Consider the following 16,347-nt stretch of genomic DNA (forward strand, 5'->3'; position numbering starts at 1 on the left):
CTCCTGAGGAAGGTTATTTGGGAACCTTTCCTCTGCCTTCAATCCTGCTCTTCTGAGGCTTAACATGATCAGGAGCATTCCCAGACCTGTGACTTGTAGTCGGGCATAAGCAGCACTGTTCTTCAGTAGGATCACTTTGCTTGCTTATCAGAGAGGCTGTGTTAACTTTATCCTCATCCTCATTTCCTGTTTACAGAATGAAAAAAATAGCCCTTTGCTCAGTCCCAAACGGTAGAACCAGGATACTTTTTCTTGTCGAAGTTGGCACCGATAACCTTACTAGCACTGACTTGCCACACTGATCACTATGCTACTTATGGTATAGCTCTAAGAAGCATTTAACTGTTTAAATTCCAGTACTATATTAAAGTTTAAATATCCTTGAGGACCTTTACATAAAACAAGACCAGCATAAAAAAACTGTCTAAACCGTGCCTACAATATAAGCTAGCCACTCTGTCCATTAATATACAAACCGTACAAATATGATTTGTATTTTTTTCCCTGCACCTTACTGACCTTATTTTTGTCCACATACATTTTAATGGCTCCTGTGTTCCTCCTTTTCACATGTTCTTGATAAATTGTCACCCAGATCATACCACACTTTTCTTTCCACCTCTATTGTCTCTTTCCTTTTTTCTTCCCTCTCTTTTCTATACACAATAAGGGCCAGGACACATAAATAGTTGTCTGTAAAATATAGATTCTGTTTCTCTTATCGTCCATGGACGGACACAGCTCCTTAAATCTTGACAAGTGGGTTATGTTCCCTGTTTACAGGAGAGGACTAGGCAGAAACATGTTAAATAGTTAAATACATGTTACATTAACAGAGTTGAACAGCCCCGCCCAGGGGGCGGTCCCTCCAGACATAACCCTCCTCACTGCAGCTTGCAGCCTCAGTTTCGTTCTGCCTAGCAAAGGAGAAGGACGTATGGCTCCCTTTGGGCCCAGCGCCCTGAGGAGAAATTTTATTTTATTTTACTTTACTTTTTCTTGAAGAATCTTCTTTCAACTGTTGGCTGAGAGACAGGCTGGATATTATAGATCCTTGTAGTCTACTCAGTCCGACCAGCAAGCGTGGGCACACCTTTGCAAAGAGGCTTGGTCTGCCACGCCATACCTCATGACTCCTGAGGTGGCCGGTGAGCTTTGCTCCGAGGTCCACATATGACTGAGCTGTGGTGTTGCCTCAATCACAGTGGACCGGGCCGACAGCTACCTCCATTGCGGTTGTAGGTCTGTCAGGAATGCGTCAGCGAGTCCTCGCTCGGACGGGTAAGTACAGTCCCTCCTGCTTCGGTGGGTTGGTACAGCTGGGCATTCCTGGGGTTCGGGGGTCCCTTCCCCTTACTTCCCTGCTCCTTTCCCTTGCTGCATTGCTAACATTGCCGCTGTCAGGGGGGAGGGGGCCTTCCTGAGGGGACTGTTATCTGGCCTGTGTTTTTTCTTTTTTGTATTGGGCTTTCCTGTGAGGTAAAAAGCCCTGTGATGAGCACAGATGTTTATGATTATACTTCAGCAGACGCTGACTGATTGGTGACACCTGTAATGGTTTTGCTTTTTATGCTGTATCTGTGACTTGTCCTTAAATAAAACAGCCCTATGAGGCTTTTCCTGTTTAAACACAGGTCCCTGCAAAAGTTACCTCACGGTTCTTTTCCTCACAGGCAGCGCTGTGCAGTCTCCTCCTAGTCCCCTGGTTACACCTGGTCAGCGCAGCAAGTGGGTGAGAGGCCCTGAATAGGGCTCTAGGAGCTTTTGTCTATTTGTATGGACAGGTGTGCATATTATAATACACACTATATGTAAATATTGGAGTCAGTATCTGGGTCCTTCCCCACATGCTGGTGGTGGCAGCAGGTGTTGGCACCTGTGATTCCCACAGAGTTTTTATTGTTAGTCCTGGACACAGTTTGTGCCAGGGTGGGGGTGGACTGCGGGCGGGCGGTAAAAGAGTGCCCCCTTCCCCCGTTATCCCCTGGGGAATGCTCTGTTATGGAGCCATGGACTAGGTACCTAGTTTAAAAAAAAAAAAAAAAAAAGGCAGAATAAGGCATTTATGGGTGCGCTTTTTACTGCTGCAAGGGACTCTCCTAAGCTGCATAGTGCAGCTGGGTTTCCGCTGAGGGCTCGGTCTTTTTTGGATCACACAAATCAGACCGCTGTGTAGGTTTTTCCTTCTGTGCCCTTCTTTGATAATTTCTGAGATGCGGAATGAGAAAAGCCACTAAGGGCTTTTGTAGTCCCTCACCGCCGGGCGGGAACCCCTACTTGTCTGGATCTGACTGATAGAAGATCCGAAGTACTGACCCGTTCCATGTTTACCATGCTGGGGTCTGGCTTGCGGCCTATTGTGGCCACTACACTGGGGTCTCAGTGGTCGCTGGCGCTATTTTTTGGGAGATTTTTCAATTACATTGAAAACTCCCATTGGCGCCCATTTTGTCGTAGCCACGCTATTGCGCAGCTTACATTGTGCTGGCCTTTTTCCTGTGGCCGCGTTCTGAACGCTCGGCGGCCATCTTGGAGTAGTCCTGACCCCTAGTGCTGTATACAACTCACAGAGTGAGCATTTTGCACCAGACAGTGGAGGAGCACCGACTCTCTCCTGAGGTTATTAGCCTAGCGGACCAGCTGGTCCAGGGCCTCATCTCATATAGGTCTGTGATGCTTCATTGAATGCTGCGCCCTTGTTATCCTGGGCGTCTGTTTCAGAATGGTTTTATGCAAACGGTGGTGTAGTGCTTAACTCCATTACTTGGCAGCAAAAGAGTCATTGGTTCGAATCTGCACACTGACGCCAATCTGCCTGGAGCTTGCATTGTCGCTCCCTGTGTCTGTGTGGGTTTCCTCCGGGTACTCCGGTTTCCTCCAAAGACATGTGTGCATACACCTACATAATATACATACACACTATGTGTGTGTATTATTTAGGGGCAACCCTCCCAGGCCGTCAAAGGCCCAGCTGGGGGACTAATCTGTCCCTGGGTGCATAAGCCGATCACGCCGGCACCCAAATCCTGCCAATGTATATAGCCTTCCCTCCCTGTCTCTAGGTGGGAGGGGCGGCTTGCAGGTTCACAATTCAGTGAAACCTCCCTGCTCTCCGACTAGTGGGTCTGTGAGGTGGTCTCTTCGGAGTACTAGATAGGGTTTCCTCCTATCCACAGAACAAAGTTCTGTCCTTGTGTCTTCCCCTCCCGGCACGTCGGTCTGCCTTGGGCAGTGTGGGATTTGCTAAGCTGCAAGGTAATTTTACCTTTCCTGCAGGACGAGAGTTTTGGGGTTTTCTATGGGCCTCAGGCCCTAAATACCTTTGTGAACGTCGGGTAGTTCCGCATGGAATCCATTTGTTCGGTGGTAGCTGCGCTTCATCCGGGGGATGTCCTGACGTCCTCGGACATCAGGGACGCATACATGCATGTCCCGTTTTGCACATGTCACAGTGTTTTTTTCTGTGCTTCGTGATGAGAGAAGGGTCTCTGTCAGCCTGTGGCCCTCCCTTTTGATCTGGCGTCAGCACCATGGGTTTTCAGCTAGGAGCTCGCACTTATTTGAATTTTGTTGGGACAGCGAGGCTTTGCCTCATTGGCTACTTTGACGACTTTCTTCTGAGAGCAGCTTCTGTCTCCGACCTAGTGGATGGGTTATTCCCATTCAGACCCTCCGAAGATTCGGGTGGATGTTAAACGTTTAGGCCAGAAAGTGTAGCTCAGTGGCAGCAAGCCTGCCCTACATGTGTGCGACCCAGGGTTCAAATTATGGGCATGCTAGGTTCCGACTCAGCGTAGGAGTATCTAGTGTTGATCCAGACTCCTCAGTGGCAAAGGTCCTTCTTCCCCTGGAGAAATTGCAGACTCTTCAGTCTGCGGAGAAGGTATTGGCATCACGCAATCGGTCTTCTCTCCGGGCGCCTGCTGGTTCAGGGTCTGTGGGTAGCCTCCTTCAAGGTGGTACTGTATGCCCAGTTCCACACCCTGGTTTTCCAGTGGAACTACTGTCCAGGTGGTAAAAATCTCTTGTCTCTGAAATCATTAGATTCCTGTGCGCCACCTAGTCAGAGTCTCTCTGAGTTGGTGACAGAGATTCCCGACTCTTCGGTCCGGGAAGTTGTTCCTTCCTTCCAGTGGTCGGTGTTTACGATGAATGCCAGCTCACGGGTTGTGAACCTGGAGGTTCACAAAACCGGGGGGTCCAGTCGGCCCTGAGTCGCTGGACTTGCGTGGACCTATGACCACACCTCCTTGAATGTGTCTGGTCTCGGTAGCTACCCAGGGTCGGGCCTGGCTAGTGCCTGGTGGAAGACCGCCTGGGAATACCAGGTGCTGTCTACTGTTCATTGTCCTACTATTTTAGGCGATCAGGCTATGCTTCTCCTTGTGGTCGACCAATCTGGTTTCAGCCGGACAACGCCACGGCCGTGGCTTCAGTCTACCATCAGGTATGCCGGCAGGCAGACTACTGGAGTCGCCAGATGCTGGACCAGGGCGACTGGTCTTTGTGCTTGGGGTGTTTCGGCTCCCTTGCAGGAGGTGAGCCTCACATGGCATGGATCTCCTGGCAGCTTGTCTCCGGCGCAAGGGTGTCAGTTAGTGGCCAGGTCTAGTGATCTTGTACAGACGCGTCAGTCGCGCTGGTGGCCCTGTGTTGTCTGTATCGGTGATTTTTTGCCATTCCTCCATGGTAGTTGCTTCCTTGGCCGCTCCACAGAGTGGATGCTGAGGAGATCCCGATGATTCTAATCGCTCCAGATTAATCTCGGCGTCCTTGGTACGCTGATATCGGGCGCCTGGTAGCGGAGGCACCCTGGCCATTGCCAGGGCAGGAGGTTCCTGTCTCAAGGTCCCATACTTCCTCCTGTTGTACAGTCACTGACTTGCTTAACATGGTTATTGGAAGCCAGACTTTAGGTGACCAGGGTCTGTCTGACTCGGTCATCTCAACAGGGCACCGTAGTCTTCTTCCGGAGGATCTACCGTCGCACCTCTCTTGGTGCGAAGGGATGGAGTGACGTCCACGGGCGTACTTTCAATGTCCAGGGTCCTGCTGTTTTTAAAGCTTGGATTGGATCTAAAAATTGCTTAAAGCACCGTTTGGGGGCAGATTTCAGCCTTGGCTGTGTTCTTTTAGTGGCCTTTTTGCGGCCCGTTCCCTGGTGGGTCCCCTTTTTTTGTGTGCAAGGGGTTTGTCATATACTTTCCCCTCTTGGCCCATCTCTTCCCCCATGAGTTTTGACTCTGGTGCTCTCGGTTCTTCAGGAACCTTCCTTTTGGAAACATCAGAGAGATTTTCTCTTGACACTATCTCAGAAGGTGGCCCCTTTAGTGGCCTTTACCTCTGTTAGAGGGGTTTCTGAGTTGGCGGTCTTGTCTTGCAAGCCGCCATGCTTGATCCCCCATAAGGATTAGGTGATGGTGCGCCCGCGACCTTCCCTTCTTCCGAAGGAGGTTTCGGCCTTTCATACTTTAGGCGTGGTACGCGCTTTGCGGGTATACCAGCCTACTACGGCTCCATTTCGGAGCTTCTGACTCTCTTTTGTGTCGGTGTCTGGTCCACAAAAGGGCCTGGCGGTCTCGTCGACCACCATTTCTCGGTGGATCGGGCAGGCCGTCATACAGGCCTATGCTCCTAAGGGCGGGCCCCCCTTTCCGGTCCCGGCACTTTCGACCAGGGCAATTGGTGCTTCCTGGGTTTTTTTTTTTTTTTTTTTTTTTTTTCCCGACATCATGCGTCGGTCTCACAGGTGTGCGAGGCGGCGATTTGCTCGTCCGTTCACGCTTTTTCCAGAATTTACATGGTTGCTGTGAGTGCATCTTATGATGTTTTTTTCAGCCGCTAGTTTTTGCCGGCGGCTGTTTAAAGTTGCACCTCCTCCGTTGAGGAGCTCTGCTTGTTTTGGGGTGAAGTTAAAATTGTTTTTACTGATATATTTCCCACCCCTCGTTTTTTGACACTGCTTGGGGACGTCCCACTTGTCAAGATTTAAGGAGCTGTGTCCGTCCATGGACGATAAGAGAAAATAGGATTTTTTGTACTCACCGTAAAATCCTTTTCTCTGAAGTCCATGGACGGACACAGCTCCCACCCCTCCTTTTTAGGTTTGTACTGCTTGTTACGAACTGAGGCTGCAAGCTGCAGTGAGGAGGGTTATGTCTGGAGGGACCGCCCCCTGGGCGGGGCTGTTCAACTCTGTTAATGTAACATGTATTTAACTATTTAACATGTTTCTGCCTAGTCCTCTCCTGTAAACAGGGAACATAACCCACTTGTCAAGATTTAAGGAGCTGTGTCCGTCCATGGACTTCAGAGAAAAGGATTTTACGGTGAGTACAAAAAATCCTATTTTTTCTTGGATTCTGTAACAACTTTTAATTATGAAAAAAAAATAAAAATATTGACAAAATAATAGAGTGTGATTACAATTGGTTAAGGTCGAATGGCGCCACCTGCTGAAGATTTGTCACCTAAGAAAGTGAAAATGTCTGTGGGTGCAATACGTGAAGAGTCTGAGAATCTATCAGAAACTTCTTCTGCGTCTGGTAATTTCAAGATGGATATGATGGAAACAGAAAAACCAGAATCGCCAAAGGAAGCGCCTCTTTCAGCTCCAAGGTAACTTGATTTATTACCCAGTATATTTGTTTTTAACTACAATACTTTAGCTCTCCTACCTTTATACCCTTATGAACCAGTGCAATTTTTACATTTCCACTACAGGCCTCTTTATTTGGTGATAACTTTGTCATTACTTAAGGCAGGGGTTTTCAAACCTTTTTCAAAGAGGGCCAGATTTGATGAAGTTAACATGCGTGAGGGCCAATAATTTTGCCTGACATTCTTTGAATCATTAAAATTAAATGCAAATGAACTAATACACTTTCCAACAAGAATTCTCTTGCCTTTGTGGCTGTGCGTGTTAAAGAGTTTAAGGATGAGCTTTGGCAAGTTATTTGGATATACCGTATTTATCGGCGTATAACACGCACCTTCACTTTAAGAGGGAAGTTTCAGGAAAAAAAAATATTTTAAAGAACTGTAAAGCGAAATAAGGGTCAGTGCCCATCAATGCAGCTTAATCGGTGCCCATCTGTAGCATCCCCATTGCCATGAATGTAGCTTCACCATTACCATGAATGCAGCCTAATTAGTGCCCAGCTGCAGCCTCACCATTGCCATGAATGTAGCCTCACCATTGCCATTAATGTAGCCTCACCATTGACATGAATGGCTCTGAATGCAGCCTCACCATTGCCATCAGTGCAGCCTGATGGATGCCCATCTCCAACCTCTGAGGGGGGGAGGGTATAGGGAGGGGGCGGGACGAGCGCCAACAGATTACATACAGGAGAATCTCCGGTTTACTCTGTGGCCTCTTTAATACGACAAAACAGTCGTCCATTGCCAGCCCAGGAGACAAGACTTCCTATTACTTGCAGGACTTCCTATTACTTGTCCCGCCCCTCCAAGGCTGTCAGAACGATAAATACGGTATATATCTTTTGTGCCCCCCACAAAAGAGATTGTGTGTGTGTGTGTGTGTGTATATATATATATATATATACACACACACACTTCCAGTGGGGCCTCATTAAACCGGAACAGGGGCTGAACTTTGGACATGCCTGACTTAAAGCGGTTGTAAACCCGCATGAAAAAAAATAAATAATTTTCCTCCTGTAAGGGAAAAGTCATAATGAGCTAATATGCACCGCATATTAGCTCATTGTGAAATACTTACCTCGGAACGAGGTGCGTAGCACTTACCTGGTTCACGCCGAGCGAGATTTCATCTTGCCTCGGCGTGTCTTCCGGGTATCGCCGCTCCAGCGCTGTGATTGGCTGGAGCGGCGAAGACGTCACTCCCGCGTGTGCGTGCGGGAGATTTAAAACTCGGCAAGGTCCGGCGGCTGCCGGTCCTTTCGCCGAAAATCCCCCCTGCGCATGGGCAGCGGTGCATTGCGAGGGGAATATCTCCTAAACCGTGCAGGTTTAGGAGATATTCTCCTTACCTACAGGTAAGCCTTGTTATAGGCTTACCTGTAGGTAAAAGTACAAAAAGTGGGTTTACAACCACTTTAAGGTAACAAATAAAGACATATTTGTTTCTTTGGGCACAAACTAGGCTTTCTCTTGCCAATATTGTCTTGAAATGGTTATTGTTTTTTTTTCTTAATCATGAAGTACAGGACACAGGGCTTGTATTTATAGACGGGGGGGGGGGGGGGGGGGGGGGGGGGGGGGGGTGTATATATGCAAGCAATCTACAGGTGATCGGACACTTCCAAAAAAAAACTTGCTAGGGCCACCCTTAATGCGCACTCATATAAACACACATATTCCATGAGACTCCAGTTTTTTTGCTAGTGTTTTTAGGTGGTGGACCTTTTTAACCAATCCTTTTTTTTGTTGTTAAATCTTGGGGACTGTACCCAGACCCCTCTTGTTTGGGGCAGACCTGTTTCAGACACTGGATCCTGCACTGAGTGCTTTCCTAATGTGTAAGGTAAAGTCTACAGGATTGGAAATATCAGTTTGTAAATGGATAGAAAACTGTCTAAAAGACAGAATTCAGAGAGTAGTGTTTAATGATTCTTACTCTGGATGGTTGAAGGTTATCAGTGGTGTATCCCAAGGTTCAGTGCTGGGACCCTTACCTTTTAATATCTTTATAAATGATATTGGGTCTGGGATCAAAAGTAACATTTCTGACTTTGCATAGGAGACTAAGCTATGCAGTGGAATAACGTCCTTACAGGATGTCTGCAATTTACAAGCTGACCTCAATGCACTGTCTAATTGAGTGACTACGTGACAGATGAAGTTTTAATGTTGATAAATGTAAAGTTCTGCACTTGGGGGGCTAAGAATATGCATGCATCATGCATACTAGGGGGAGTACAACTGGGGGGATCTGTAGTGGAGAAGAATCTGGGGGTCTTGGTAGATCATAAGCTCAATAATGGCATGCAATGCCAAGCTGCAGTTTCCAAAGCGAGCAAAGTCCTTTCTTGTATTAAGAGATATGGACTCCAGAGAGAAGAAAGAGGAAAGGTCTGGTGTCCCCAGTAACACACTTCCATCCCTGTTACATAAAGTCAAAACAAAAGGATTCGCCCCAGGACTTTAAATGAAGTGGGTAACGTTTCCGCCAGTAAAAATAACAGTAATTGTATAGTATATAATTTATTCAAGTAAAATTGTTTACATGCGTAGAGTAAAAATGTTACATAACACCAACAATTGCCAATTGAAACAATACATAGACAGTAAATATTAATACACAAGTATAATAGTGGACACAGTACACGGGCATCATACTACCCGACTAGCCTAGTTTCGCAAGATCCAGCTCGCTCTTCAGGGGTGTGTAACACTGTACCTAGGATGAAAAAGTATATGTTTGGCAATCTGGCATAGTATTCGTTGTAAAGGCGCAGGGCAGGAGGGGTTGTAAGTCCCCATACTCGCCACTGAGCTTGACCATGGCTACAATTATGCGGCCCCAAGATGGCAGCAGCAGGTGCCTCACCCGGGAGCTGAGGGGGCAGAGTCAAACGGGGACCCCTCCAGGGGCCAAACGGAGAGCAGGCATGGCATAGATATAGTGATGTATCCATAGAGACCTCATGGTCCATAAAAAGTATAGGCTGTGAACATAAGTATGTTTTGTCAGATATCTAAAGTAGTAAAGTAGTATCAATCAATATTAGTATAGAATTATGTCTGACTGCAAGGCCTAGGCCAAAAATGGTAGCGAGATGGTTAGAAACATGAGATATCAGGGGGATACTAGCAGATGACAGGATAGAAGAGAGAGGTGAACTGTGAGTGTGTGTAGTGATGTGTCGCTAGAAACCTTTGTTAATCCATACAAGAGTATAGGCTATAAATGTTTGTCAGATATCTAAAATAGTAAATTAATGAATATTGGCATAAGGATGTATATGTCTCAGTAAAGGGCCTGGGTCCAGGATGGTGGAGACCTGGAAATGATGAAAAACATAGGATAACAAAAGGGGTAATAGCAAGTGATAAGATGGGAGAGAGAAGAAAGGGGTGAACTTAGTGTGGAGGAATCCAAGATATCAAAAAGTAAAACAAACAAAAAAGATAAAAATAATAAATAAGTTCAAGGAAAGAGCTATGTGTATGAGATGCAAGTGTGCCTAAATTATAATGAAGTGGATATAGCAAATATCTGAGTATGGCGAATATTCCAAGTATACCCCAGCTGATGCAAACTATTGTGAAACGCGTCGGACTCTGCTGCTGCCATGCGCAATTTTTTATTGATGTCCTTTTTATTCATCGAAACTGTAAGTGTTTATAACCGTTATTAAATTTAAAAAATTGTTGCGATATTACACTATGTGCCTCTCGTTTTCCTTCACGCATTTTGGATATGGTCTGATCCTGTGAGAGTCACCTCCAAGTTGCTGTTACTTCCCCCTGTCTTGGTTCAAGTGATGTCTTCAGGGTATCCTACCGATTGAACATCCAGCTCCTGTTGATGTGTTTTTCACCAATTCATATTCAGCTTTTATTGACCCTTTAGGCGTACGCTTATTTGGGTTCAATATTTCCGGTAAGCCTCCCCTTCTGGTGGTGGTTGTTTTCACATGATTATTTTACCGTGAATCCCCGTGGTGTTTGGAATAATTTATCGCACATGGTTTATTTAATCTGTCAACGTTTTCATAATTATATGGACTTGCATCCGATTACACTGGCACTCAGTGTTGATATAGACTTTCAGTGTTTTACCATTATTTATAACCAGCGCCACAATTTTTTTGTACTTTAATATTCCAAGTATAAAAAGGAAGACACAGCAGGCAATCTCCACAGCTGTGTGTGTCCTCAGTGAAGAGTGGAATGAAATCCAAGCCATGCCTGACCTCCAATTTAACCCCGGAAGGACCCAGAGGGCTCCGCCCCCAACACCATGTGTGGATGGCTGATATGTGAGTGCAGGAGACACCCAACATCAAGGGGAGGCACACATACATGAATGCACCCCCATGCCATCAGACGGTAAAGTGCGTCCAGCTGCGCTCATGTCTGCGAAAACGCAGACACCACGCTTCTGGCGCTTAAACATGGTGCCGATGTGTAGGTGTCCCCATCCGCCAAAAAGCAGATGGGGACAGCAGGAGACACAGAAAAGCCTCCCTTTATACACATTGCTTGACCCTTGTCATTACTCCTGGGTGGAGCTAGCCTTAAAGTGACAGTGTATGCGGAACCCTTCGGTTATAACACCTTCCAAGAACAGGCCAAAGCAGTAACTAATTGGCTGTCCAACAATAGTCATCCAAACACAGGAGATTTACAGGACTTCGACTGCATCCAGATGTGAGACCAATCTTTCAGGGACAGCTATAGGGATAAAATGGCAACACAGTTGAAAGTCTCTTAACCTGTCCTGCAGCTGAAACTGGTCCGGAGGGCAACAAGAGTCGTTGAGGGTGGGCACACAGCGACTCGGGCCAGAGGAAACGGGGCTGGCCGGAATGGGCATGGAGGGGCCAAGAAGGGTTTACTAACTCAGAGGGTCGACAGACCTCTGGACCAAAGTTGGAGCTGAGTTCCAAAGTTGAGTCCCCCCAAACTTCAGTCCCAGTGCATCCTGATCTGCTGGGTGCAGACCCTTGAGACACTGGTGATTCGGCCGGCGTAATGGATTCGAGCTGCTGAGAACGAGGACGCAGTTGGTCCGCATGCTGTCTGCAAATGGAACAATCTTCCAGGCAGACCCTATACATCTTGGGTCCCAAAGTCTCTGAAACAATATTTGGAAGCCCATAGGATCGGGCCCATACCCTTTTTGTTGGGCTGTGAATCAAGGCAGCTCGTAGTGTTTGACCATCTTGTCTTGGAACTGCAGTACATGTTCCTGGACCGTTTGAGGGGGCAGAGCATGTCCAAAACAATCCATGGCTGCCGACCCAGAAGGAGTTCAGCTGTAGTTTTCCCAGGGGTTGCATGTCGTGTTTTTCTATAAGCAGAAAGGAAGGCGTCCAGCTGCTGGGGTGACAGGGACTGTTTATTTGCAGCCACTGTAGATTTGAAATAGCGTTTGAAATTCTGCTTGGCCATTTGTAGCCAGGTGTTGAGGTGCTATCAACTTGTGATTGATGTTGTGGGCAGTCAGGAAACTCTGAAACTCCTGACTGGTGAATTGTGCCCAGTTGTCTGTGATGATTACTCTGGGGTATCCAAACGTAGCAGCGAGATGTAACAGAATAGAAATCATCGCCTTAGTCCTTGGCTCAGTAATGGGAATGAACTCTGGCCACTTTGAATGGGTGTCAACTATAATCAAGAAGGTGTGTCCTCTGATCGGGCCTGCAAAGGTGAAACCAGGGAACCGTGGGCCAAGTCCAGGGCTGGACGCAACCTCGAGGAGGGTCTCTTGCAGTTTGTGCACATCCAGCACAAGCATTCACATATGTCATGTTATCTGTGTCTAGGTTCGGCCACCACACATAGCCTCAGGCTTTTTGTTTCATATGCGTGCCCCCAGAATGACCAGTATGTACAGTAGCAAGTCCAGAATGTGTTTCTGGAGAGGAAAAGGGGAGTTTCTGGCATCAGTAGACATACAAGATCTACACTTCCCCATTTTCCTCATACATCAACGCACATGCTGCATTTTGCTGTGAGAGACCAGCACTTCCAATTTGCAGGTTTCTTCTCTGCACCCTGGGTATTCACAAAATGCTTTCCTTTCTTTTTGCTCTTCTATTGACCCAGTGCATTCATGTCACAGGATACATGGACGACGTCTGATGAAGGACTCCTCAGCCACAAATGTGTCTGCCAACATCCAAAGGAGGATCCCGTTTCTTTAAACCTTTGGCTGGTCAACATTTCAAAGTCTGCCTTCCAGCCTTCACGCTATCTGAAGTACCTGGGTTTAATCTTAGACACAGCCCATGCATTTTCCCTCTTGCAGGAAAAAATATTCTACACTTGGACCCTCAGATCCAAAAAGCACCCACCAGTTTGCTTCTGCATCAGGTATCAGTGTCTAGCTCTGCCAAGCTCTCTTTGCCATCCACATCCCTGGTGTGGACATTTGTCAGGGGGTCCTACTAAACTGTCAATGCCTAGACCCTGGGGAGAGGTCTCTGCACCCAGATTCTGTCAAGGGTGGGAAAATCCAGATGTGGAAATTCTGACATCTAGGTTCAACAATAAACTGAACAGATTTGTAGCCAGGACCAGGAATCCTCTGGCCTTCGCAGTAGATGCCGTTGTGATTCCTTGGACTCTATTCAGGCTGATATATGCCTTCCCCGCAGTAAGTATTTTGACTCGTCTGCTGCACAAGATAGAGGTAGAAAGGATTCTGGTGATCTTTTTGGACAGAATTTGTCCAGAAGGACAGATTATGTAAACAAACTCCTGGTGGACAAGCCTTGGCATCATCCAAACAGACACAAAGTCCTCTATTCCATCCGGCTTCTGGCTTTAACTGTATCACTGTAGTAACCCAGGTCCTGAAGGATAGTGGTATCTCTCACCCTGTCTCACTCTGAGTAAGGTGGAGGTAACAATCAACCTCCCGCAAAATCTACCATTGCACATCTAAGGCTTACTTTGCCTGTTGAAAGGACACAAAGCTGAGTCCCAGGGAGTACCCTGTTTGTATTTTCTTCTTTCTTCAATCTGGTCTCAATCAGCATTGAGATTTTTCACAAGAGAGTTGCTTATATAAATCCTCCAATTCTGCCCACTGTGCGGTCTTAGGATCTCAGTGTGTGCTCTCTGTATTTCAGAGACCAACCCCCTCCTTTGGGCCAAATGGAGATATCCCCCTGGGGGACCTCATGTTTAACCAGTTCCGGACCGCCTCATGTACATATACGTCAGCAGAATGGCACGGACAGGCACATCAACGTACCTGTACGTGCCCTGCTTGACGTGGGTCGGGGGTCCAATCGGGACCACCCCGGTACTTGCGGCGGTCCGGTAATCTTCACGAGCGATCCGGGATGAGGGGGCGGCGGTTCGTTTTTGTCCACCCCCTCCGGATCGCTCCCCAGCCAATCCGCTTCCTCCCCCGCCCTCCTCCGCCTGCATTGTAAACACAGGCAGAGGAGGAAGTGATGTCCCGCCGGTATATTCGTCCGGCGGAGGAGCGGAGACATCACACAGTGAGTACACAAGCACTACACTGACACCTGTACACATAGGCATACAATCCCCCCCAGCCCCCCCCCTGTCACACTGTCACTAAATAGCAGTGATCATTTACTGATCACTGCATTTAGTGTCAGTGTGACAGGCAGTTAGTGTTGGGTCCATGATAGCCCCCTACCCCCCCAATAAAGGTTTTAACCCCTTGATCACCCCCTAGTTAACCCTTTCACCCCCCTTTTGCCAGCGTCACTAAGCGATCGTTTTTCTGATCGCTGTATTAGTGTCGCTGGTGCCGCTAGGTAGCTAGTTATTTTTTGAGGTTCGCCCGCCAGGTTTTTATAGCGTTAAATACCCCCATACATTTTCTAATAAAGGTTTTAACCCCTGATTGCCCCTAGAGTTAACCCTTTCACCCCCTATTGCCAGCGTCACTAAGCGATCGTTTTTCTGATCGCTGTATTAGTGTCGCTGGTGCCGCTAGGTAGCTAGTTAGTGCCAGTAACGCTTACACCCACGCGCAAAGCATACTCCCCCCATATGTGGAATTACACCCCAAAATACATTCTGCTGCTTCTCCTGAGTACGGGGCTACCACATGTGTGAGACTTTTTGGGAGCCTAGCCGCGTACGGGACCCCAAAAACCAATCACCGCCTTCAGGCTTTCTAAGGGTGTAAATTTTTGATTTCACTCCTCACTATCTATCACAGTTTCGAAGGCCATAAAATGCCAAAATAGCACAAAAACCCCCCAAATGACCCCATTTTGTAAAGTAGACACCCCAAGCTATTTTCTGAGAGGGATGTCGAGTCCATGGAATATTTTATATTTTGACACAAGTTGCGGGAATATGATAAACTGATTTTTTTTTTTGCACAAAGTTGTCACTAAATGATATATTGCTCACACATGCCATAGTTATATGTGGAATTGCACCCCACAATACATTCTGCTGCTTCTCCTGAGTACGGGGATACCACATGTGTGTCACTTTTTGGGAGCCTAGCCGCGTACGGGGCCCCGAAAACCAAGCACCGCATTCAAGATTTCTAAGGGCATACATTTTTGATTTCACTCCTCACTACCTATCATAGTTTTGAAGGCCATAAAATGCCAAGATGGCACACAACCCCCCCAAATGACCCCATTTTGGAAAGATACCCCAAGCTATTTGCTGAGAGGCATGTTGAGTCCATGGAATATTTAATTTTTTTGCCCCAAGTGATTGAATATAAATGCTGACAACTTTGTGCAAAAAAAAAATCAGTTTGTCATATTCCCGCAACTTCTGTCAAAATATAAAATATTCCATGGACTCGACATGCCTCTCAGCAAATAGCTTGGGGTGTCTACTTTCCAAAATGGGGTCATTTGGGGGGGTTTTGTGCTATTTTGGCATTTTATGGCCTTCGAAACTGTGATAGGTAGTGAGGAGTGAAATCAGAAATTTGCGCCCTTAGAAATGCTGAAGGCGGTGCTTGGTTTTCGGGGTCCCGTACGTGGCTAGGCTCCCAAAAAGTCCTTGTACATGTGGTATCCCCGTACTCAGAAGAAGCAGCAGAATGTATTTTGGGGTGCAATTCCACATATAACCATGGCATGTGTGAGCAATATATCATTTAGTGACAACTTTTTGTAACATTTTTTTTTTTTGTCCTTATTCAATCACTTGGGACAAAAAAAAAAAAAATATTCAATGGACTCAACATGCCTCTCAGCAGTTTCCTTGGGGTGTCTACTTTCCAAAATGGGGTCATTTGGGGGGGGTTTTGTACTGCCTTGCCATTTTAGCACCTCAAGAAATGAGATGGGCAGTCATAAAATAAAAGTTGTGTAAATTCCAGAAAATGTACCCTAGTTTGTAGACGCTATAATTTTTGCGAAAACCAATAAATATACGCTTATTGCGATTTTTTTTTTTTTACAAAAGACATGTGGCTGAATACATTTTGGCCTAAATGTTTGACTAAAATTTAGTTTATTCGATATTTTTTACTTTTTGTTAAAAGAAAAATCATTTTTTTTCAAAATTTTCGGTCTTTTTCCGTTTATATCGCAAAAAATAAAAATCGCATAGGCAATCAAATACCATCAAAAGAAAGCTCTATTTGTGGGAAGAAAAGGACGCAAATTTCGTTTCGGTACAACATTGCATGACCGCGCAATTACCAGTTAAAGCAGTGCAGTGACAAAT

At 46.6% G+C, this 16,347-nt stretch overlaps 1 protein-coding gene across 1 annotated transcript in view; it reads left to right on the forward strand.

Moving 5' to 3' along the window:
- Positions 1-16,347, forward strand: part of PHF3 (PHD finger protein 3) — a 138,354-nt gene that overhangs the window by 93,266 nt on the left and 28,741 nt on the right. Inside the window, 1 exon segment of the mRNA XM_040349904.1 lies at positions 6,438-6,618. Within this exon segment, the coding sequence (XP_040205838.1) occupies positions 6,438-6,618 (181 nt within the window).

Source organism: Rana temporaria, chromosome 4 (genome assembly GCF_905171775.1).
Source record: "Rana temporaria chromosome 4, aRanTem1.1, whole genome shotgun sequence".
In the NCBI taxonomy this organism is placed as follows: Eukaryota; Metazoa; Chordata; class Amphibia; order Anura; family Ranidae; genus Rana; species Rana temporaria.